The sequence below is a fragment of the Apium graveolens genome, chromosome 10 (assembly GCF_009905375.1).
Source record: "Apium graveolens cultivar Ventura chromosome 10, ASM990537v1, whole genome shotgun sequence".
Classification (NCBI taxonomy): domain Eukaryota; kingdom Viridiplantae; phylum Streptophyta; class Magnoliopsida; order Apiales; family Apiaceae; genus Apium; species Apium graveolens.
In genome coordinates this window covers 174,052,312-174,077,443 of record NC_133656.1, presented here as the reverse complement: position 1 = coordinate 174,077,443, position 25,132 = coordinate 174,052,312, and the positions used below count along the sequence as shown (strand labels likewise).

Sequence of the window (25,132 nt, the reverse complement as noted above, 5' to 3'; positions counted from 1 at the left end):
TTCCTGCTATGAGTCAATCTGTCAAAGGTGCACCATCCACCTCCACCAACACAATACAACTAAACCTTGAACAACCTTTCACTTCCACAAAACAAATACATCTTCTTACCATTTGGATTCAAGCTACACAATCTAAACCAAAGACTGTAGATGAAATGTTTGTAGACCATTTGGAAGGGTTTACAAATATAGCTCAACAACTTCTTACATCTGACATGTCAAATCAGGACTATCAAACAATTATTCTAAATTACTGAGAGGAAGTTGAAGATCAACAAGAAAAGATTGTGGATGTAGCTAAAATAGATGGAAATGTGGATGCTCGGTTGTCTAAATCCTTTACAATTGACATGAAAGAAGCTCTCTCTAGGTTCATAGAAGACTACATCACCATACTTGACAGCAATGCTAGATATCTTATACCTCAACAAGTTTATAATACTGTCACAGAGATTCACAAAGCTCAAATCAAGGAATTAAACTTTATTGGTAAAGCCTTAGAGAAAATACTGGACAGACATCAAGAACAAGTCAAGCAAATGTTGAATGCTAAAAAAGATGAGCATCTGCCTATTCAAAGGAAATCAAGACCAAGTTTGGGATATTTACTGTTAAGCTAACTAAACTGGATCTCACACATGTGGAGATCAGTGTCAAGAAACTAAGAGAGTCCTTTTTGGCCCTTCATACGGTTATCCGGAATCAAATCACTCAACATAATGACACTAAGGCCAAACTGGATCAACTTCACAAGGCCAAGTATGAACCATCTGCCTTAATGATGGAAGAGGTCAAAAAGATGGTCCAAGAGTCTTTTATGTTAGGGATTCGAGCATAAAAATGCAACGGAAAAATAAATTTTTTCGAATCCCTACCGCAGGATCTATGTATAATGAACGGATAATTACGGAGAATAGATGTTTTACCTTAAAAAGCTTTACGTCAATGGAAAGATGGAGGTCTTGAATGATCACCACGTAGCCCATCGCTGGAACGATCTACGCCTTGAAGGTATCCACACGAATGATCGCCCAGAGGATGGGTGTGTACTAGCACGTTCTTGAGGCCGCCTTCTTGCTCTATCTATCTCTCTTCAAGCTGCTAGGGTTTATGTTTTATCAAATAAAACGTGTAACCCTAATTCTATTAGAAATAGATATTATATATGCAAGAGTTAATAGGCCTCCAACCCTAAACTGAATTTTAGAGTTATTATTATTATTATTAAATTCAAAATTCTAATTATTGTATTATTAAGTCTCACTTAATCATCCAATAACTTAATTTCAGATTTAATATTAAATTCGAATTTCCTATTTATTTAATTAATTAAGTCACACTTAATTAATAACAAATAATTCGAATTACTTACATTTAATTTAAATCCGAATTTAAATTAAATAATCCTCCAATCATTCTGTGTGCGACCTTTTAGGTTATTATTACGTTGGCAACAATTTTAAATCTAATTTAAAATCATAAACAATGAGCGGCATCTAATAATACATCATTGTTACCCAAGTAATAATAATTAAATCGATGATCAATTAAACCTTTCGTGAATAATGTACAATGTAATATAATCCCTTTAGCCTTATATTATAGATCAAACTCGAGGTATGCATTGTGTCATCCTCTGTTAACGTCCAATCCTTCTTTCCTTGATCAATGAGTAAACTATTAAATAAATCAGTATTTGAGCACAACCATGCATTTTATAGTCTTACACAATCAAGAGGCCAATAATATCACTCCTTTAATAAAGGAGGGCTAAATCCCATCTAGATCATTCATATTTCTCATACGATTCATAATGTACCCAATGTCTACTTTTATTATTACCCAATCAAGGATAACTTTCAATAGTATCAAAGTATATTAATTCTCGTATAGAAATATAATGATTTCAGGTCAAAGGACCAATACATCATTATCACTGTGAGATTAACTTATGACACAATAAATAAGTAGTATCTCACAACGGGTCAATCCAGCACCATGTATTTAATACATGTGCATGTGTTTTGACTTTAGTATCACCATACCTATGATCAATGAGATGTGATCATCATCCAACAAACACACTAGTCTCAATGTATTTATTATCGTCCCTTAACAATAATACTTGACTAGGGACCTTTAGAAATATCAATACTATTCTCATAATCTCATTTCTAAGTCACGTACTTAGAGATATAGATTTACATATCATATTCCAAGGACATTTATTAATCTAACATCTTATCACTGAAAATAAAGATATAATAAATTACTAAAGAATAATCTATATAATCATAATTAATAATCCAAATGTTTCATAATATAAACATAATAGTGTTGTCTCTAGGGCACACACACTAACATTTTAGTGGTGGAGTATCTACAAGCTCAATTCCCTCATCATATACTTCTTCATCTGCTCAACTTCAATCTCTACAAAATCAAGTTAATGAGCTTCAAGCCTCAAATGCATCCTTGACATCTCAAGTATCTCAGTTAACAGCTCTTGTCCAAAGCCAACAGAGTGACATCAAGACATTGATATACTCTCAAAATTACTATCAGATACAGACAAGAGTGTCATTGGGAGCTATCATGGTTGCACTCAAAGTTCCTCTTCAAGAAACACCACAGTTTGTTAGGACACAGGTCCTCCAGGAATTTCAAATGCATGTTACCAAGCCTAAGGGGGAGATGGATTCCAAGCTAAAACCCACAAGTCAAAATAAAGATGTTGGAATGGAGGAGAGACTCATGATGGAAGTTGAAGGCCCTTGCTATAACAAGGATTTTTGTGACTTTCTACAAGGCTGAAAAGTCTCGGTGAATCTAAACCATCACACATACAAGAAAGCCGTCAATATTAATGTGAACTTCTTAAGAGTAGTGGTAGTTGTCACAAAAATGTAAGAAAAAAAAGAGTGATGATCAATATCAATAATTCTGGAGTTGACAGATGTATGCAAGTCTCACTAGCATTTTTCCAATCTAGGAGAGCATCAGAACTAGACATCTTTATAAATAAATCAAAGTGATGATCCATGAGGACACTCAATTGCTTAGGGAACTCAAAGAAGGCCAAAAAAGGATCTTTTACCGAGGCATATCTTAAACCTAGCAAGGGAGTGACATACATCTGTCCAACCACCAAGAAGTGCAGACACTTTCCAATCCCAAAGCACTGGGTGATGAAGAATAAGAAGACCATGATGATTGTTGAGACTGATTTGAAGACCAAGAAGATGAAGACTAATGACGACCTTCAGATGATCAAAATCTTTGCAAGATACTTGAGTAATGCTGATGTCAGCTACCAAAAACTGCTATAAATGAAAAAAATGATGACTTGGATGATGATGAGCAAAAGAAAGATGAACACATATCTTTTGGCTCAAATCCAAGTCAATTTAGAAAAAGCAGTGGGATACATAAGGAAGCAAAGGGTAAGAAGGATGAGAAGAAAGGATGGGGTAAGGATGTAGAGAAGAAGAAGAGTGGAAGAGATGGTAAAGACACAAAGAAAGCACCTATAAGCCAAGCATCCAAAACTCCACAAACCTCAATCCAAATCCCTATCCAAATAAAAACTCAAAACATCCAAACCTCCAAGCCTAAATGTCTTTACAAACCTACAGCCAACTCTTTACTTGAAATACCTATCATAGCCAATCAAACCTCCTTGAAGAAACTAATCAAACCTCCATCATTCAAACCACCAACCATAACTCATTTCTAGTAGACTAGGAGAAAATAAAAAAAATAGAAGTTGAAATGGGAGATCTTTGGAACTGCTTTAATCAAGATAATTTTCTACCAATTTAAGAAGAAATATCAGATGATGCCTACAACAATCAACTAGATGAAGAAATAGTCAAAGTCTATGTAAGAACTCTGGGAGAGATGAAAATTTATTTTAAAGATGGCACATTCAACTTACTCAACAAAGAAGTAATTGAAAATTACTCAACAGTAGAGCTTGAAAGAGTAATTAGTTTGATGACTGGGAAAAATACTTTTACAAAAATGAGAAGGGTTGAACTGGCTAGCAGGTTGAAAGAAAGAGGTGAAAGACATGCAAGGGAGAAGGCTGAGAGGAAGCTAATGCAATCAAGAAGGCTAAGGAGATAGAGATGTTTGAGAAAAGTTCAAATGAACTGAAAGTTAAAGGGTTAAGTAGAGTTTCTCCCAATGGTTTATTTTTAAACATCAAGACTCACAGATTCTCAAGGTACAGAATAAAATACATTGATAGTTACTCAGTAAATGAATGGCTAAAACTTGTGGAACTCTAGGGGGACTGAGATAATTGAGGAACTTGAGTGCCTTGTCAAACTCAAGGATTTGATTAGAGAGCAACCAGGATTTTAAAAGTTTAGCTAATTCTGTAAATTCAATTCTCAATGTAATTGCAAGATGACTCTCATATATAAAATTTGTACTTTGTCAATCTGTTAGTTTCTTTTAATTTTAGCTTGTGGTAAGTCTTATTATCAGGTATGAATTTGTGACAAGTAATCTTCTCAAAAATTGAGGGAGATTGTTGTGCAAGACATGCCTATACATAACAAGACTACGTCACTTTGAAAAGCCTAAAATTTAGTTGTATGATAATCTTTGTATTTTGTAATTGTATTTCTTAAGTCTATTAAAATGCTAAGGAGATTGGACTGGGAGATTTTTCCGTGAACAACCATCAAGCTAAAGAGTAAAACCTGGAAGAAGATCGAGCCTGATCATGTCTCTAGAGAGAAGTGTAGAAGCTTGGGTTTGAATAAAGTTATTTATGGAAAAAATTTCTAAGTTATATATCGACAAGTCATAGAATAAGAAATGCAATGGATTCATATCGAGAAGACAATTATGCCTGTAAAAAAGTCATCATACTTTTAGAGAAGTAGATTTTCTTATAGAGAAGTCCAAGGCATGTAGAGAAATAGAGATGTCGATAAATAATTTTACAAATGTAGAGAAGTGGAGATGTCGAGAAGTCGTTTTACATATTAAGAGAAATGAAGATATCGACAAGTTATTTTCTCATGTAGAGAAGTGGAGATATCGACAAGTCAAATACACGTAGAGAAGTGAAGACGTCGACAAGTCACTTATACATGTTAGAGAAGTGGAAATCTCGATAAGCCTTTGTACATCTCGATAAGTACATCTCTATACAATATGAACGACTACAAATACAGCTTGAAGAGTGCAAGATCAAGAGTCAAGATGAACTAGACAAAGGAGGGTCACTGACCTGGAAGATTACATGCAGATATGCTGCACTTAAAATAGAAACAGACAAATAGACTTTAGAAAATGAGTTAGTCCATTTTAGTGTAATCTTTGCAACCTGTGCATGTTAATCTATAAAACCTGTCACGAGTCCTTTGTTTATAGGTAACAAAAACAAAACTAGAAATCTTGTATTCTCTCAAGAGAAGTATATGAGTTCTTATTATTCAAGAACGCAGATTTGTAGCACAACAAATTTTATTTAAATATAAATCAAGTGAGTTTTGATAATTGCTTGTGTCTTTTACATTAAGTTATTTATAACTACAAACTTATATCTAGATGTTTAAGTTCCAAAGCCTAAACACAGTCTGATTTTTAAGATAGTAAAATTAAGAAAATCAAGAAAACACATTCACCCCCCTCTCTGTGTTGCACTTCATACCTAACACATAATAAGTAAGTGTTCAGGATCAAAGAAGAACATGATGGCAGCAAGAGATACAAGGCGAGGTTAGTAGTCAAGGGTTATCGACAAAAAAGGGTATTAACTATACTGATATATTTTCTCCCATTGTTAAGATGACTACAGTTGAAATTATACTAAGTATTGTGGTTGTAGAGGAGTTACCTCTGAAGCAACTAGATAATATGATCACGTTCTTAAATATTGATCTTGAGGAAGAATTCTACATGGTTCAGCCAGAGGGATTTCAAGTAGCTGAGAAAGAAAAACTTATTTGCAAGCTTATAAAAAACTTGTATGGTTTGAAACAAGTACCAAGACAATGGTACTTGAAATTTGACAGCTTTATGATGAAGAATGGGTACACGGGGAGTGATATAGATCATTGTTGTTACTTTAAACAGTTTGATTCATCTTATATCATATTATTGTTGTATGTTGATGATATGTTAATAACATGATCAAACATGAGAGAAATCAACAGGCTAAAGAGGCAGATGTCCGAGGAGTTTGAGATAAGAACATATATGCAGCAAAACAGATACTTGGTATGAGCATCGGGATAGAGCTGAAGGTACTTTGAAATTATCTCAAGAGAAGTATGTTGAGAATTTGTTGCAGATATTCAATATCCAGGATACGAAGACTAGAAGTACATCACTTTAATCTCACGAAGAAGCAATCACCTAAAACGAATGAAGATAATAAACATATGGCTAAAGTTCCTTATGCGTCTGCAGTTGGCAGTTTGATGTATGCTATGGTGTGTATAAAGTCAGGCATTGCTCATGTAGTGAGAGTTATTAGTAGATTTATGTCTAATCCAGGAAGAGAACATTATTTACAGCCAAATGGTTGTTACGCTACTTGAAAGGCACATCCAAGGTTGCACTATATTTCAGTAAGAAATATGTTATCTTGGAAGGATTCTCTGATGCGGATTTGGGTGGATATTTGGATACAAGAAAAAGTACAACGGGTTATATTTTCATTTTGGGTGGCACCGTTGTTAGTTGGATGTCTCGACTTCAAAAGAGTGTTGCTCTTTCAACCACGGAAGCAGAATATATGGCTATCTTTGAAGCTAGTAAGTAGATGATTTGGTTGAAGAATTTTCTTGAGGAGTTGGTCAAGAAATAGGCGGACAGTACTTTGTATAGCGACAGTCAAAGTGTTATTCATCTTGCAAAGAATCTCGAGTTTCATGCTAGGATGAAGCATATTCAGCTGAGATATCACTTTACAAAATAGTTGATAAACAATGGTACTTTGTCCTTGAAGAAAATCCTTGGTTCAAATAATCCTGCAGATATGTTGACTAAGGTGGTTACTAATGAAAAGTTGAAGTTTTGCTTAGCTTGAATTGCCCTTCAAGATTGATTGATGAGAAGGCGATACACTAGTTAGAGTTATTGATTGAAGTATTTATTTTACTAAATTTACAAGAGTGAAGTGAATATGTGGTCAGACTCCGAGTGGGAGATTGTTGTGTTTGCGGAGTCTATTAATTAATCTCATGAAAAATAGACTATTCAGATTCAGGTTAGTTTATGGATTAGTCTACTTTTCAGATTTTGACTACAATTTGATTTAGACCCGGTTTATTCTCTTATAAATATTCTCATGTAATCGAAAATTATAACACAACACAATTGTGAGATCAATACAAAATTAGTGTGACCCGTGTATTAGGAATTTCCGAATCTCCGAATCTCGTAATTTTTTTTCTAATGTAATTGTCGTTTATTTTCTTTTTATTATTTATTCGCTTTTGCTTTTGTTTTCGTTGTTATGTATTCAATAGAGTTTTGTGTAGGATAGGAGATAGGTGACAAGGACAAGCTACGAGGAAATATGTTTTAATTTCAAGAAATTTGGGAGTGACCGGAGGTGAAGCAAGTAATAAATAGGAGACGTGGATGTTGTAGCAAAGGAGAGATTTCGAAGCCATAGGCCATACGTAAGGATGATTTCTGCAGGGAAAAAAGGCCTTAAGCCTTGGCCGTAGGAGCATGGGGTCGTTGGTCATGCCAGTAGACCGTAAAGAAATATTTGACCATCAGTACTAAGTAATAGAGATTATATTTGATGGCATCAGATTTATAATCTCCCTACGACCTTAGCCGTAAGAATCTTAAATAGAAACATAGCTTCCTCCGCTCCATATCGCCATGAGTCCAGGAAACCTGTTACACGACGAAGGGCCTACGTCCCCCGTAGGTATAATGCACCTTCGGAATCTGTAAGTTAAAATATCTGCAAACCCCAAATGATAAAAGATTATTACCGAAAACTCCATATTTGTAGGCTGTTAGGCTCCACAACTCAACTTTATCCTCTGAACTTTACACATGTCACTCACCAAAGTACCATGTCATATTCTTTCCTTCTCCCTGCCTTCCACGTGTCGAAATAGCCTATAACAGTCATTCCCCTGCTAGACTAGAGGACAGTTGGCTAGTCATAAAGGATAAAAAAGAAAACCAAAGAAAAAGAACACAGCAAGACAACTAAAAAAAGAACTCACAAAGACTTCCTACGGATCACACCCTGAAAACATAAACACCCTACCAATATTGTTTCTCAACCATTCATATTATAAGGCTGTTAATTTATATCAAAATTTCTATTCTCCATCTTTTTATCCCCAACCGAAATTTATGTTTTGAAGCAATCATAATTTTTATTTTAAAATGTGGTTGCATATTTGATATTCCTACGATAATTAAAAGAAGAAATGTGTATAATAATTACTATATTTCTAGGTATATAATAACCCTCATTGTCCCAGTTTTCAATTTAACTTTGTTACATAATTCTAGGTGTATTAACTTCATAACTTCAATATTATTTTTTATTTTCTTTGTAAATTAAAAATTGAAAGAAATAATTTGAAAAAAATATTAAGAAATATTAAACAAAAATATATTATCAATACATTTTAAGATACGCGTAAAAATTAAAATGAATAATTAATTTGAAACAAAGCTAGTAATTACCATAGTTAAAAGGGGGTTTGACCTTGGTCTGAACTTAAGATTATTTGGTCTTTGAACCAAGGTTTGAAGATCCAGGTATTCATATAATAGATTTCAGTCTTCTAATCTTACTACAAATTTGGCAATAATATTCTAATGAAAATACAGCTCTAATCCAATTAAGAATTTGGAATTATGCATGATTTGACACTAATAGTAGTGGGAATTATGATATTCCATATATGCATATTATAACAAAATTTTATGTGTAGCAGTTGCAACTCTGCGATCTCAAGAATCTTCAGTTGTGTTATCTTTGATTTTCCTAGCTAGTCACTGAGTAGGACTGAATTTTTTAAATTCCAGTGTGTATATTTATAAGTTAATTGTTAATATAATGAATCCATTGCATGCATGATAGAGTTGAATGATGGAAGAAAAAGACAGACAGACTGACAATGCTACATATTCCCAGGGATGAAGGTAGATTGATCCGTTTTTATAGCTTCACAATTCTTTTAAAATATTACTCATTTCAATATTAAATTCTAACCACAATAAAAAGAGAAATTAATAATAGAAAAAAGGGGACGAAAAAACAGAAGTACCATGGAGAGTTGACTTTACAGGTTGGTAAATGAACCAACTGTAGCTTTTAATAATATTCACAGATGACAAATACCAGCCCACCATTTTTTAGGTAGCTAGCTCACTCATATATATATATACACCACTTTCATCATATATATGCACATTCTTTACTCCTCCCTCTCATCCCCTTATATTATCATTTCTTCTTATAACTACAACTATATGACAATATGTATAGTTGTCTATCTAAGTTATTGAACATATAATTTCATCCGTATATGTTCCATTTTGTTAAATGTCGCATATCATGTTCTAAAATACATGATTCATAGGTGAAGATGATTTATAATAACTAATCGGATAATCAGTAATTAATCAAAATGAATAATCGGCATAGTGTTCACATATATGTAAAAAGTATTATAATAAAAATTTATTTAATGTATTATACTTGATATATTAGTTTAAAAATTTAAGTAGTGATTGATCAGATTTTACTAAAAATCGAATTAACAAAGCACTATACAACGGTTATTCGGATAATTAATCGATAAATTTCGGTAATTTTAAGAATTACGGTACATCATACATGTATCTATAAATCCTAGATGCTTGAAATTCTGAATTGCAAGTTGTTCTCAATGTGATAAAAAAAATAAGTACATGTATAAAATGAAGTATGAAATGATGAAGTCAGCCTTACCTTACTAAATGCAGTATGGACACAAAAATTAAGCAAATTTTCTTTCACACAAATATAAAAATGAGAAAAGGAAAGTTAATATATATGTTTGTCAAGTATGGAAAGATACATACATATTATATGATTAACTTGAGGTTAGGGAAAAGAGAATGCCTTTCCATGCAGAAATTCACAGGAATAGATGAGCTCGACTACTTTTTCTTCTTGTATGCGTTGGAAGGTCTGTGAATATTTGTGATGATGCCCGTGATTAAAAGTCTTAGGAAGTTGAAAAACAGCCAGGCCTCTATAAATTTATGGTTTTACATGACATACACATATCTTTCATTTAATGCATGCCAAGTCCACACGAACGAGGAATGTTTCAAAATCTTATTGTTTCATATCATCAGCTTATTATAGGGTCAATATAGATATAATAACTTCTCATGTTTAATACGGCTGGAAGTATAGATATTATTCTATTGCTTAAAATCTCTACAAATTAATATTCTTCAAAAATTAAAATATTTAATTTATTAATTAAGATTAATATTTATAAATATTAATTTATCAAAATCAAAAATATACTGTAAATAAATAGAATTCCTTTATTCGGATGAATTATTCATTTATTGATATTTTTATTATAAATATTAGGGCAAACTTAATCATTAGACTTATTGTTTTAAAATAGAACGGAGAAATTTTATATTTCTGACATGATATTACAGTGCAGGACGATACAAGAGGTATATGAGTTTAACATTTAAATGATCTAGACCGAGAAACTACAAATATATAATACCTCCCAATTCGTATATGCACAGAATATTTACTGAAATGAGAGAGATGTGTATACGTATACACAATTATACTTGTATTGATTCTACATTTCTATAAATAGGTAGGGACTAGGCGATGAGCTTAGTTTATATATTTCAATCCTACTATCAACATCTGTCTTTCTTCTTGGCAATTTCTTACATGACATTTTTTTAAAACCTACCCTCTTAAACAAAGAAACAAACTAGCTAGAAAAATCAATAATACACTTAATTGACTGCTAGAATTAATTGATTTGGTTCATATATAGTTGAGAAACCAATGAAAGAAACTCCTGATGTTTCTGAAGATTCTAAGACAATTAGCTATGATAATATCGACAAGGAAGAAGGAGGAGGAGGATTGGAAGAGCACGAGTACGTTTGTGGGCGAAGAATTAATGGAGGAATAAGCTCAAGCAACAGCACGGTGGAAGAGAGCGAGAAGAAGGGGGCGTCAGGATCATCATCAGTGAGGCAGTACAATCGTTCCAAGAACCCCAGGCTTCGCTGGACACCTGATCTTCACCGTTGCTTCATTCATGCCGTTGATAAATTGGGAGGACAAGAACGTGAGTACTCAACATTTTGTCTGTCACACCCGAATTATATATAATTACTGTTATCTTACTATACGTACATGATTAATTGAGTACATTTTTACTTCTTAATTTGATCGATTAAGTATGGATTCATTAATTTCCCCTCAAGTACTGAAATCAATCATTACAATATTTTACATAGACCTATATATGTAAGTTATAATATCGAAATTAAAACTTGTTTGGAAAACTGTTATATATACTTGTCTGATGGATAATCGTACGTTGTGCAGGAGCTACACCGAAGTTGGTACTTCAAATGATGAATATCAAAGGCCTTAGTATCTCTCACGTCAAGAGTCATCTTCAGGTTAGAAAGCGCGGAAGCTGAAAATTGCTTGATCCGTACCATATGTTATTAGCTTTACCATATACAAGTTTTGATATAATTATGTAAGATTTGGATCAATGTCATATTTTAAATTTAGCTTTGGTCTCCGTTTCTCAGATGCACCGGAGCAAGAAAATTGATGACCCGAATGAAGGTAATTTTTTACATTAAATTCTATATATGATTAGGCACATACATGTATATATAGTTGCTGCATGTAAAATTAGGGTTACTCTTTTACACATTTTGATTCCGCTTAATTAATTTTCTAGCTAGCTACCTTGATTTCAATTAAAACCAATGACTTAAATATATATTTGTAATCTTCCGCCTGCAGTTCTATCAGAGCAAGGGCTTCTGGGTAATAGAGATTACGATCATCATATTTATAACTTTAGCCAGCTCCCAATGCTTCAAGGTTCTAATCATAGCCCTAATTCCAACTCAAGGTATACATGAATTGTCTACTTTCACTACAAGTATATCTGCCATTAACTGTTTACGGACAAATTTGTTGTTATATATTATACACTCATTTTTACTATTAATTTTCTAGATATTTGAATGATTCTTGGAGTCGCCATACCAATCCAACTTACACGCCTTTTATGGGAGGATTCGGATCAAATGGTTTCAAACAAGGCCTTCTCCATTCAATGGCTGCTAGAAATAACTTACTGGGAAGTAGCAGCAGAAGCCATACATCAGGGTTTGATGTTTACCGGACTAATCTTTCCTTTAGTGCTGATCAAAATCATACTAGAATAAATACAAATCAAGAACCGTGGCAAAGCCATATCAGAAGAAGCTCAATGGATCAGTTTATTAATGACACACAGAGGCCATATGATGAAGTGATTACACTGCAGACGTTGAAAAGGAAGGCTGCAAATTCAGATTCAGAACTTGATTTGAACTTATCATTAAAAATCGTGACTCCTGAAATTCGACAACCTGATGAAAAACACGAAGAAGTCGACAATGAGGCTAACAATAAGTTTAATTCTGGTAGTTTGTGCCTATCTTTGTTTTCATCATCAGCTTCAAATTGTAGCACTAGTAGATTAGAAGAAAGAGACAATGGTGGTAGAAAGCATGCAAGAACAGTGGCAAGTAGTCTAGATCTGACTTTGTGAAATGCATGAGGACAAATTACTAAGTGAGATTTGGTGGTACTTGGTCCCTTAAAAATATGGCATCTGATCAGGATTGTCATGTGCCGGCATATAATAATTAAAGTTATGCATTGGACTCTTGTTCTTAATCTTATCATTGTCTTTTGGCTCTCTGTGCGTTAACATTAGTTTATACCTAGCTAGCTAGCTGAACTTTGTTCTGTTTACCGGTGTACGGTGTCTGGAACCAAATTGTTCATTAAGCTCGAACAATATTTTTTGTCCAATAATCTTAACAAATCGAACCATACTTTTTAGACGTTCGACTGGTTTATTATGCTATGTTCGCGAACAATTTGTGCTCAGTTTGAATATTATCGAATTCGGACAATAAATTTTTTCAATAAAGTGATCAAACATTGTTCGATTTTTTAAGATTTTATTAAAAGCTGGTCCGAATTCGTCCGAGTTTGGATCATTTACAATTCTATATACCGGTTATATGTTTTAGATGAGTATTCATATTTTTAAATTATGTATTGTTGAATATAACAAATTATTAACAAAATTTACAATTCTAATACACAGATTTCACAAAATATTATTTATGCCTTGGCCAAATCTACTCAATTCCCTAGTTTCAAATTTTATATTCCCTCCATTTTTTATATGATATCTGATTTTTGTATGCACATTTCTAAATCAGCCCTCATTAATTGTTATACAATTTTCAAGAAAAGTAATTTTAAAATAATATCAATATATTTGTATCGAAAATTTAAAGTGAACATGAGAAAAAAATATCTAAAAAAAGACTACTTTGGGACGAACGAAGTATAATATTTACATTGCACTTGAAATCGGAGATGCAGCCACGAGGGAAGGGAATAGAGTTGCACAAAAAGCCTATCGGGTCGGGTTTTATCCGGACTTTAAAAAGCCAGAATTTTTTTAAAAACGTATCGGGCCGGGCTTTTTAAAAAACGGACCAGGCCCGTTTGAGGTCCGCGGACCGGGCCGGACCGGGCTTTATCCGGGCTTTTTATTTATATATTAAAAAAATATTTTAATATTTTATAACTCGAATTATGAGTAGTTTAAATACCGGAGAAAATAATATCTTGATATATCCGATAGAGTAGTTTAGACACCGAAATAAATAATTATTTTTTAATATAATATATAAATAATCATATATACCTTAATTGTTTCTAATATTATAATATAATATTTTAAAAATCATAAAAAGTATTATATTTTCAAATTTTATATAAAAAATTTGGTTTTTTAATCGGGCTTTTCAAAAAGCCCGATCTTTTATTCGGGCCGAACCGAGCTTTTATCCGGGCTTTTTTAAATCCGAACTTTTATCCGGGCTTTTTGGTTTTCGAGCTGGGCCAGATTTTCGAGAAAAGGGATGTCAATTTAAGGCCCGCGGGCTGGGCCGAACCGGACCAGGTTTTTTTCCGGATCGAGCTTTTCGAATTTTTTTCTGGATCGGATCGAATCGGGTTTGGGTATTCGGATTTTGTAAACATCTTCATGAGGGAACGAGGGGAATCCAAATTTTGATAAAACTTTTCTCCTTCCACGTTTTACCATAAACGAGGGGGACGATCGAGGAGGATTACCATCATGCAAAAATAGAAATAACTTTTATAAAGATTTAAAAAAAAATAACTGGACCGCAGTTGTTTCCCAAAACACCATAAAGGCTTGATCCAATTTATGCTCCTTTAAAACATCCAATCAATTGCGGGCTGGCCTATAAGTCTATAACAATTTCAGTTTTGTTATAAGTTTGATTGTCATGTAGTCAAAAATTAAATAGTAAAGTTATATTCATAGGAGTAGAAATTTCACATTGCATTTAATAAACATGTTGATTGTATTGGCTATAAATAGCCTCACTTGTAACCGATGAAGATACACCAATACAGCTTCTTCTTTCTCCCTACACAGCTCTTTTTATCTCCCTTTTTGCTCTATTTAGTTTTACAGAGGTTCGATATAATACTGTTATAGTTAGTATTTTACAACACGTTATCAGCACGACGTCCTGCCAAAACTGAGAAGGTATAATTTTAATTTAATTATACATATATATGAGTAGACGTGGTTACACCCTCTACATTAAATTTAAATCTATATGATTGAAGTAGACGTAGTTACACCCTCTACATATAATTTAAATATATATGACCGAAGTAGATGTGGTTACACCCTCTATTAAATTTTTTAAATATATATAGCCAGAGGACCGCCTATTAAAATTATTTTACGGTACCATTTAATTTTGGGTAATACCGAAGTATAGTGGGAACATTAATTTTTAAATTGCATACTTATCGAATAATAACTTTTTGCCCCTAACTAACTTATGCAGCATTGTCCACTTTAATTTATTATTGGTCGGAGATAACGTGCATAAGCAGACGTCCGTATGGCGGGTGAAAATACATTTGTCATTTTATATATAGATATGTTTATAATATCAATGATAATAATGATATATACATTGATTATTGCGTATTTGTTAACGCACCCGATTAAGTAGGATTTTATGTAATATTAACATTGATGAATTAAAATTTAATTATTTTCGTGTTAATTCAGATTTAGTATGACAAATATTACAAGCTTGTCGTTCGTTGCCTTGGACATTTCCGGCGATAATTATTTATCATAGGTACAAGATGTAAAGTTGCACTTGGGTTCAAAGAAATTAAGCGATACAATAAAGGCAGAAAATAAATCCACCATTGAAGAAAACTTTACCTCTATAATTTTTCTCCGACACCACATGCATGAAGATTTAAAATCCGAGTACTTAGAAGTCAAGGATCCCTTTATTTTATGGGAAAATCTAAAGGATAGGTTCGATCACCCGAAACTAGTTTATCTACCTGCAGCAAAAAATAATGGGGCTAATTTAAGACTTCAGGATTTTAAGAGTGTCCGAACATATAGCTCTGCTTTGTTCAAAATAAGTTCTAGGCTTATTATGTGTGGTGAGAAAGTTACGGAAAAAAGAAAAATTGATAAAACACTATCAACTTTTCACCCCAACAATATCAACTTAGCAAAGATGTAGATGGAGCGCAAATTTACTAAGTTCGGGGATCTTCTATCAACTCTCCTCGTTGCTGAACAGAATCATGAATTGGTGATTAAGAATCATCAATCACGTCCAACAAGATCTGCCCCATTACTAGAAGTAAATAACATGTCATTCCAGCATAATGTACGTGGAAAAGGGTATAGAGGTGGACAGGGCCAAGGTCAGTACCGTGGACGAGGTCGGAGCCATGGGCATTTTCATCCATATAACAACTCTGGTCACCGGAAGTGGCAATCTGAATCACAGAGTAAAAGAAAGGCACCACGAGGAGGAAAAACTGAAAATATTTGCTATAGGTGCGGCATGGATGGGCACTGGACATGTAATTTTCATACCCCAAATCATCTTGTTAAGCTATACCAATCTTCTCAAAAATCAAAAGAGAAAATGGTAGAAACAAATTTCGCTAACAATAACATAAATGAATTCCCGAGAAACACAACTGGAGGAATAAGCATTAATGGTCCGAATGAACCTAACGAAACTCCCATATGGGAGGCTGAAGATTAGTTTCATATAATTATTATAGTAGTGTGTATTGTGTGCTTTATTTTATTTGAACTATGTAGTGTGTTATGTTCTTATCAAATAAATTATGTTTCTTAATTATATACAGAATGGATTCTGAAGATATATGCATTGCTGATTTTGGTACAACTCATACGATTCTACAGAACCGAAAATATTTTACCCAAATAACCAAAACCGAAGCTCAAGTCGGAACAATTTCCGGCGTATCTAATATAATCGAAGGTTTTGGAAAAGCTAGTTTCATCCTACCTAATGGTACCCAGATACACATTCCAAATGCATTATATTCTAGTAAGTATACTAGAAATCTTCTTAGTTTTAAAGATATCCGACTCAATAATTTTCACATCGAAACTACCTCTGAGGCTAATAGAGAATATCTTCTTATTACTTCCGCTAATCCTAGCAACAAGAAAATCTTAGAATAGTTTCACTCACTTTCCTCATGATTATATATTATGAAAATTAGAACTATTGAGTCACACAATGTCATTGCTTCCAAACTCATAGATCCAAAATCTTTTACACTTTGGTATGAAAGATTAGGTCATCCTGGCGTCTCTATGATGCGTCGTATTATAAAGAATTCTACTGGTCATCCTCTTAAAGATTTTAAAGTTCTTTCTAACAATGACCTTCCATGTTCATCATGTTCTTTAGGAAAACTGATTACTCGACCATCCCCTACTAAAGTTCAGCTTGAAAGCCCAACTTTTTTAGAAAGGATCCAATGCGATATATGTGGACCTATACACCCATCATCTGGCCCATTTAGGTACTTCATGGTATTAATCGATGCCTCAACTAGATGGTCTCATGTTTGTCTTCTCTCAACTCGTAATGATGCATTTGCAAAATTACTTGCCCAGATAATCAAATTAAGAGCTCAATTCCCAGATCATTGCATTAAGTCAATTCGTTTAGATATTATCGGCGAATTCACATATGCAACTTTTGTCGACTATTGCGTGTCTATAGGAATTTCAGTTGAACACCCAGTTCCTCATGTACATACACAAAATGGGTTAGCCGAGTCTTTTATCAAAAGACTCCAACTTATTGCAAGACCGCTATTGTTGAAAGCAAAATTACCTACATCTATTTGGGGTCATGCAATACTTTATGCTGCTAATATTATTAGGATCAGAGACTAACTTCCTACAACCAACATTCTCCGCTACAACTGGTACTTAGTCAAGTTCCTAATATTATCACTTCAAAATTTTCGGAAGTGCTGTATATGTACCGATTGCTCCACCACAAAGATCGAAGATGGGAGCTCAAAGAAGAGTAGGCATCTACGTTGGTTTTGATTCCACATCTATAATTAGATATCTGGAGCCTCTAACCGGAAACTTATTTACCGCAAGATATGCAGATTGTCATTTTGACGAGTCTATGTTTCCTCCCTTACGGGGAGATAAACATTCAAATAAGGTTAATCCTGACATAACATGGAATGCATCAGGATTATATTTTCTAGATCCACGTACCGATCAATGCGAACTTGAAGTTCAAAGAATTATTCATATGCAAAATATCGCAAACCAAATGCCTGACGCATTTAACGATTCTAAAAATATAACTAAATCTCATATACCTGCAGTAAATACTCCAGCTAGAATAGATATACCAATTCAAAAATCAGATACAAAAGAATTGGTTAGAGATTCAAAGCCACGCCTGAAGCGTGGTAGACCGGTCGGTGCAAAAGATGTTGCACCACGATAAAGAAAAATAAAGAAAATTGCCCCTGAAGTGGCACATGCTCCAGAAGAAGCAAATACCCCTGAAGTGGTATTATCTCCTGAAGAGATTCCAGTTCCTGAAGATACGGGATTAAACAATCATGAAATTTCAATAAATTATATGCATGATATGAAATTATGGGATCGAAGTAAAGTCATAATCAATGATGTATTTGTGTATTCCGCAGCATTGGATGTAGACATAAATTCTGATCCTGAACCACAAAGTGTGGATGAATGTCATCGGAGAAAAGATTGGCCAAAATGGAAAGACGCAATCCAAACATAATTAAATTCATTGCGTAAAATAGAAGTATTTGGACCTGTTGTCCAAACACCAATTGGTGTGAACCCTATTGGGAATAAATGGGTATTCATAAGAAAATGAAATGAAAAGAATGAAATTATGAGATATAAAGCTCGACTTGTAGCACATGGATTTTCTCAAAGGCCTGGCATTGATTATCAAGAGACATACTCGCCAGTGATGGATGGAATTACTTTTCGTTTTATATTAGGTATGACATCTAAAGAAAAATTGGAAACACGTCTTATGGACCTCGTTACTGCATACCTGTATGGTTCACTTGATAGTGATTTTTTTATGAAAATCCCAGAAGGGTTAAAAATGGATGAGTTCAAGAAACCTCATCATATATACTCTATTAAACTTCAACGATCATTGTATGGATTGAAACAATCTGGTCGTATGTGGTATAACATACTAAGTCGTTATTTACAAAAGAATGGGTATATTAGTAACCAAATTTCTCCATGTGTTTTTATCAAAAAATCACAATCTGGTTTTGTGATTATTGTTGTATATGTGGATGATTTAAATCTTGTAGGAACGGCTATGGAGATTAATGATGTTTTCATATACCTAAAGACAGAGTTTGAAATGAAAGATCTTGGAAGGACAAAATATTGTCTTGGGATACAAGTCGAGCACTTGTCAACAGGAATTTACCTCCACCAATCCACATATACAGAAAAGGTTTTGAAAAGATTTTACATGGATCAATCTCATCCATTGACTACTCCGATGGTGGTTAGATCTTTAGAGCATGATAAAGATCCATTTCGACCACGAGAAGATGATGAAGAGGTTCTTCGTCCTGAAATCCCATATCTAGGTGCAATTGGTGCACTTATGTATCTTGCAAATAATACAAGGCCACATATTGCATTTGATGTGAATTTATTGGCTAGATTTAGCTCCGCTCCAATGGACATACATTAGAATGGGATCAAACATATATTTCGTTATCTTCGTGGAACGATTGATTTTGGGTTATTCTTCCCAAAAAACTCAACATCTCAGTTGATCGTATATGCAGACACTGGATATTTGTCCTATCCTCATTTTGGCAAATCACAAACTGGATATGTATTTACATATTGCGGTGCAACAATTTCCTGGAAATCCACGAAGCAAACTACAGTGGCAACCTCAACAAATTACTCAGAACTCATTGCAATTCATGAAGCCAGTAGAGAATGTGTTTGGTTGCGGTCTATCATCAAGAATATTCAAGAATCATGTGGATTACCGGACATCACAAGAAGTCCTATTATTATGTTTGAGGACAACATTGTATGCATTGATCAACTTAAGGAAGGATATATCAAAGGAGACAGGACGAAGCACATTTCACCAAAATTCTTTTACACTCACGAGCTTCAAAAGAATGGAGAAATTGATATACAACAAATTCGATCATGTGACAACCTTGCGGATTTATTCACGAAATCATTACCGAATTCAATATTTGGGAAGTTACGACATAACATTGGAATACGTCGACTCAAAAATTTGTTACAACAAAACTTCAGAGAATGATTAATTTCTCCAAGGGGAGATTTTACTCTTTTTCCTTCGCCAAGGTTTTTACCCTACTGGATTTTTCTTTGACAAGGTTTTAACGAGGAAATTTATGATCCACACTATCATGACAATCAAAGGGGAGTGTTATAAGTTGATTGCCATGTAGTCAAAAGTTAAATAGTAGGGCTAGATTCATAGGAGTAGAAATTTCACATTGCATTTAATAAACATGTTGCTTGTATTGGCTAAAAATAGCCTCACTTGTTACTGATGAAGATACACCAATACAGTTTCTTCTTTCTCCCTACACAGTTCTCTTTATCTCCCTTTCTGCTCTATTTAGTTTTACAGATGTTCGATATAATACTTTTATAGTTAGTATTTTACAACAAGTTTTTATTTAACCGAACGGTACTTCCGTCTTTCTTCATTGCACAATTTTAGTACGTGCTATCATTTTTTGTTGATATTCATAACATATTAAACATTGACATTATTTTTAGGAAATTGTTAAATAAACTCCTATTTTATTATTTAAACTCCATTTTTAAATTTTAGACATTTTTATTACATATCTGCCCACGTTTTTAATAGTGAAAATCAATGAAATTGTTTTTGCCATGAGTAGTTATGTGATTTACAAGATAATTGGATTTTAAATAGTAATATTTGGAGTTTATTTATCAATTCCCTATATTCAGTACCTTATAGGTACACACTTTTAATTATTATTTTTACGAACAAGGAGATTTTATTAAGACATATCATTCAACAAAATATATATTCATCAACTCGACGGGAACATTCCTCCAATCAATCACTCCATTTGAATGTGAGCATGACTTCTTAGCTAAGAAGTGAGCAATCATGTTTGCAGATCGTTTATTGAAAACTAACGAGGTATCGTTTAACTCGAGCATAATTGTAACGCCCCCAAATCCTGGGTCGGAGGATTTGGTCGTCACTATAAAACTTCAATCCAAATTAACATGTTTAATTAATAAACAAATATCAGCGGAAGATATTTATCATTTATGACCCCAAACTAATCCAAGATCTTTTAAGGTTACAGTTCTAGAAACAAGATATCCAAATTCCACAAATAAATTTTTCACTTTCTTTTGAAACTCTTTTCAACAATTCTCAATCTCAAAGCTAAACCCCCTAGTATAACTTCGAAAAGAAGTATACTAGGCCCAATTAAAATATACAACTATAATATAATTTAATATAAACAACTTTATACAATAAAACTTACACCAGTCCGCAAACCCTGGACCAACCATCTTCCAAAAGCTTCTTCTTTGCTTCCTCGAATTACGCGGCTAAACAACAAGCTAATCCTCACTGGAGGTTAAATTTGAAAACAGGCAAGTACGAGCGGAGAAATGCTCAGCAAGATCATCATAGCGATTATAGGGTCGTTTTGATATAAAACCGACATCTGCATTAGAGCGGAATATTTAAAATCATAATTGTTGAATCATAAAATTTTAGTAGAGGAACCCCATAATTGATTCCTTAATTGTATTCAAAACCATTTTGATATTTTTAAGCGAAATACTTCAGCAATACTTTGAATCTTGACGAGAATAAAACTCGTAAAATAATGTTTACGGAAATATCGTAAACAACAATAACAAGAAGCAATGACTATGGATTGAATCATAAACTTTACTCAAAACAGAACTCTTGAAATTAATACTTATTTTGCTGTCATATCAAATTAGATATCAATACGAACTTCGATGCTCACAACATTCCATACTGTAGTCAACATCAATCATCTATACTAATACCACCTTTGATATTTAACAACAACATAAGTATCAGCATAAATCAGAATCTGAATCAAAACTGCATTTTACCATTATCCAAAACAGAAACAGTTGATAAATCATTTATTTTATGAATATTAAAAACAATATGATAATTTAGATTGGGATCATTCTCCGACGGACGTACTATCACATGCTGATCAGCCCGTGTGATAGCACTGGGTCATGATTCGTAGAAACGTGAGCCCAAAAACACGAGTACTCAAACAAAAAGGCAATATACCTGCCTGTGGCAAATATTGTGTCATAATATTCCATATGACACTTAAAAATAGCCCTCCGCTGGACCGTCCGTCCCGGTCACTTACGCAATTATGATCCAATCTTAAAACCTTTTATTGAAATGGGGTCATAATAATCGACACCCGAAATAATTTTATTCGCCCATTCACTTGGGCAGGAAACTCGCAACTAAATCATTTTTCTCGAAGTCCAAAACATTTATAAATCCGATAATTAGATAAGAAAAATCACTTAGCTATTCTGAACATAGAATAGCAGATGAGTACTTGCATAAACAGAATTATTTAATTCAGCGATATGTAAAATATTTATCTATTCCGAACTGATAATAGGGAAAACAATACTTGCATAAGAAGATTTAAAATAAATATCACTTGAACAATAAGTGATGATAGGGATACTTGCATAATATGATTCGAAATAAACGTCACTTGAATGATAATTGAAGTCAGGGGTACTTTCCTTTGAGATTTAGTAGTTAGTCACACTCGTATAAACGTAATTATCTCAGTCTGGCATCTCAATACATCACCGTCTTTTACTGCGCTAAATCTCTGATCTGCTGCTCATGCAGTGCTGCAACCCAATATTCCACACTACTTAACTTTAGTCTTTATCCATTCCATCTGGTCCTGATCGTCTTGAAAGACTCGTATCTATAATTAAAAGATCACACTTTAATCGTCTAAACGATAATAACTCGATGAACTGCGCGTCAAAAGCTATCGTCTACCCATACGATAGCCCACACATAAATATAACAGACAAACACAGGACTCTTGACTCATGTACACATGTATTTCACATAACATATAAACACATAATCATATAAGCCACGTATCACATATGACTCAGTTCATCAAAAGGTTCGACTCGATACGTTTAAAACGGAAATCGGGTCAAAATATGATTTATCGATCAAAAATCGACTCAGAATGATTCGTAAAACAAGCGACCTTTCGAAACAAAAGAATTTAGGTCTCGAAAGTATTTTTAATGAAATCAGAATATTTTTCTGAGTCTGTACGCGTTCGTTTCGTATTAAACGGACGAACGGTTGATTTAATATGAATTTTTGAACATTTTTTGGAATTAAAACGGGTCTCTGAATCATTCAATAATTAAATAATCGGGCTCGAACACCTGAAAATAATTTTATAAGAATTATCGAGCCTGGAAAATAATTTTAAAATAATATTTTAAAACTCGAAACTATTTTTTTGGAATTTTTAAATCAAAATAAATAATTAAATCAAATTAAATAATCAATTAAATTTAATTAATAACTAATTAAATTAATTAATTAATTAATATTTAAATTAATTGACTAATTAAATAATTAATTATCAACTAAAATTAATTAATTAATTAATTTGGATTTATTTTTAAATTAAAAATAAATTTTCAGAATTAAAATAATGATTTTTAAAATAAAAATAAATTTTTATAAATTAAAAATAGGATTTTTGAATTACTAATAAAACAGAAAATTACAGAAACAGACTTATGGAAATTGATTTGGGGAAAAATGAATTGAAACCAGGTCGGAAATTGGGTTTAAAACGGGTCGAACCGAGTTGCCAAGAAACCCAAGAACAAGCCGGAAATTTGTAGATTCCGGCGAGTCCTCTTGGTTCCGGCGAACGCCGTTCACCCTCCTTTGTCCCGATTTCGCGATTCTTTTCAATACAAAATGATTCACAGTCGTATCAACAACACAAACACAAGAACCATCTTCATAAACGATCCCAAGATCGACAGCTCCGGCGGAAACCGCCATTATCGCCGTCAGCAAGCTCCAGATTTCGGCCAACTCGATTTACGTAATTCCGCAATCAAACAATAAACTTTTATACATAAATCGACTCTAAGAAACCTACTGAAGCTATTGATACCATCAAAACAATCCAACAATCACTCAATAAGAAACCCCTAATTCGGGGGATAAACCCTAAATTACGAATTTACAAATTACTAATCGTTTGAATGATTTGATGGCATAAACAGAAAGAGTATGAAAACCTGAGCATTTTGGTTCCTCATACTTCGAATTCTGAAATCTGCATCACCCTCAAATGATCGTTTGATCCTCAAGAACACCAAGAACACTTTTCAAAGAATTTTCAGAAAATCAAATCTTAATTACTAGATGATATTGAACTCTATTTTTGAAGTATAATATATGAAATTGACCAGAAAAACATGCTCTACAACATGGAATCATCAAAACACTCAGATAATCATGTCTGCAAAAATTCATATATTATTCACTAAATAATTTGAATTAAAATAATTAAATAAGAAAAATACCTTGATTTCTGGGCAAAAACTGATGATTGATTCAGAAAGAAGATTTCGAGAGCTTCGTTTTGATATGCTGCACGCCCGAATCGGAGTTCGATAACGCCTTCGTTCGTACGGTTGATTTTCAAGAACGTATCGGTTTCTAGGATTTTTCTCTGTATTTACTGTATTTTTACTGGTTGCAACTGAATAAACGAAATAAATGAAATAAGAAGTTAGCTATTTATATTTACGGAATATTGGTTCGTTCTGGATCATTTTGGATCAATAAATTAGTTGCTTAGCCGCTAAGTAACTACAAAACGATCCAAAAATAGATTACTTAGCCGCTAAGTAACTATAAAAAGCGATACAATTTAATACCAGACTTGGATAATCATCAAAATCGGGCTTTTTATAAAACACCATATACGAAAATAATGTAAAAATATCCCGTCTCTCGAGAATACGGGTTTTGTTGATTTATCGAAATGGTTATCGTACCGAAAATCTTGCGTCGGGCCGCGCACGGGTCAAACCGTAATCCGGATCGAAAAAGTCAAAACACGGAAAATGTCCGGAATTACCAGATTAGGTTCGGAAGGAGTTTTCGGAAGAGTTTCGGGTTGTAAAAACGCAAAAACGGTTGAGTTTGAACGATTCCCGGCTTTATAAAATAATTTTGTAATTATTCAGAAAATAATTAATAATTCATAAATCATTAT

The 25,132-nt window shown here is 33.4% G+C and overlaps 2 protein-coding genes across 2 annotated transcripts; both read left to right on the top strand.

Moving 5' to 3' along the window:
* Positions 1–10,903: 10,903 nt before the first annotated feature.
* Positions 10,904–13,167, top strand: LOC141692877 (uncharacterized). The gene is made up of 5 exons (XM_074497827.1): positions 10,904–11,339; positions 11,603–11,679; positions 11,818–11,854; positions 12,038–12,149; positions 12,257–13,167. Exons 1-5 carry the CDS (start codon positions 11,051–11,053, stop codon positions 12,834–12,836), a joined length of 1,095 nt encoding a protein of 364 aa, XP_074353928.1. The 5' UTR covers positions 10,904–11,050; the 3' UTR covers positions 12,837–13,167.
* Positions 13,168–15,909: 2,742 nt separating this feature from the next.
* LOC141691322 (uncharacterized) lies at positions 15,910–16,446 on the top strand. The gene has a single exon (XM_074496055.1). It carries the CDS (start codon positions 15,910–15,912, stop codon positions 16,444–16,446), a length of 537 nt encoding a protein of 178 aa, XP_074352156.1.
* Positions 16,447–25,132: the final 8,686 nt, after the last annotated feature.

Bases quoted from the DNA above. Each gene is read 5' to 3' on its own strand.
- LOC141692877 (XM_074497827.1), top strand. From the start codon at position 11,051: ATGAAAGAAACTCCTGATGTTTCTGAAGATTCTAAGACAATTAGCTAT. The intron at 11,340-11,602 runs GTGAGTACTCAA...TACGTTGTGCAG, and splicing joins TAAATTGGGAGGACAAGAAC to GAGCTACACCGAAGTTGGTA. The intron at 12,150-12,256 runs GTATACATGAAT...TTAATTTTCTAG, and splicing joins AGCCCTAATTCCAACTCAAG to ATATTTGAATGATTCTTGGA.
- LOC141691322 (XM_074496055.1), top strand. From the start codon at position 15,910: ATGGAGCGCAAATTTACTAAGTTCGGGGATCTTCTATCAACTCTCCTC.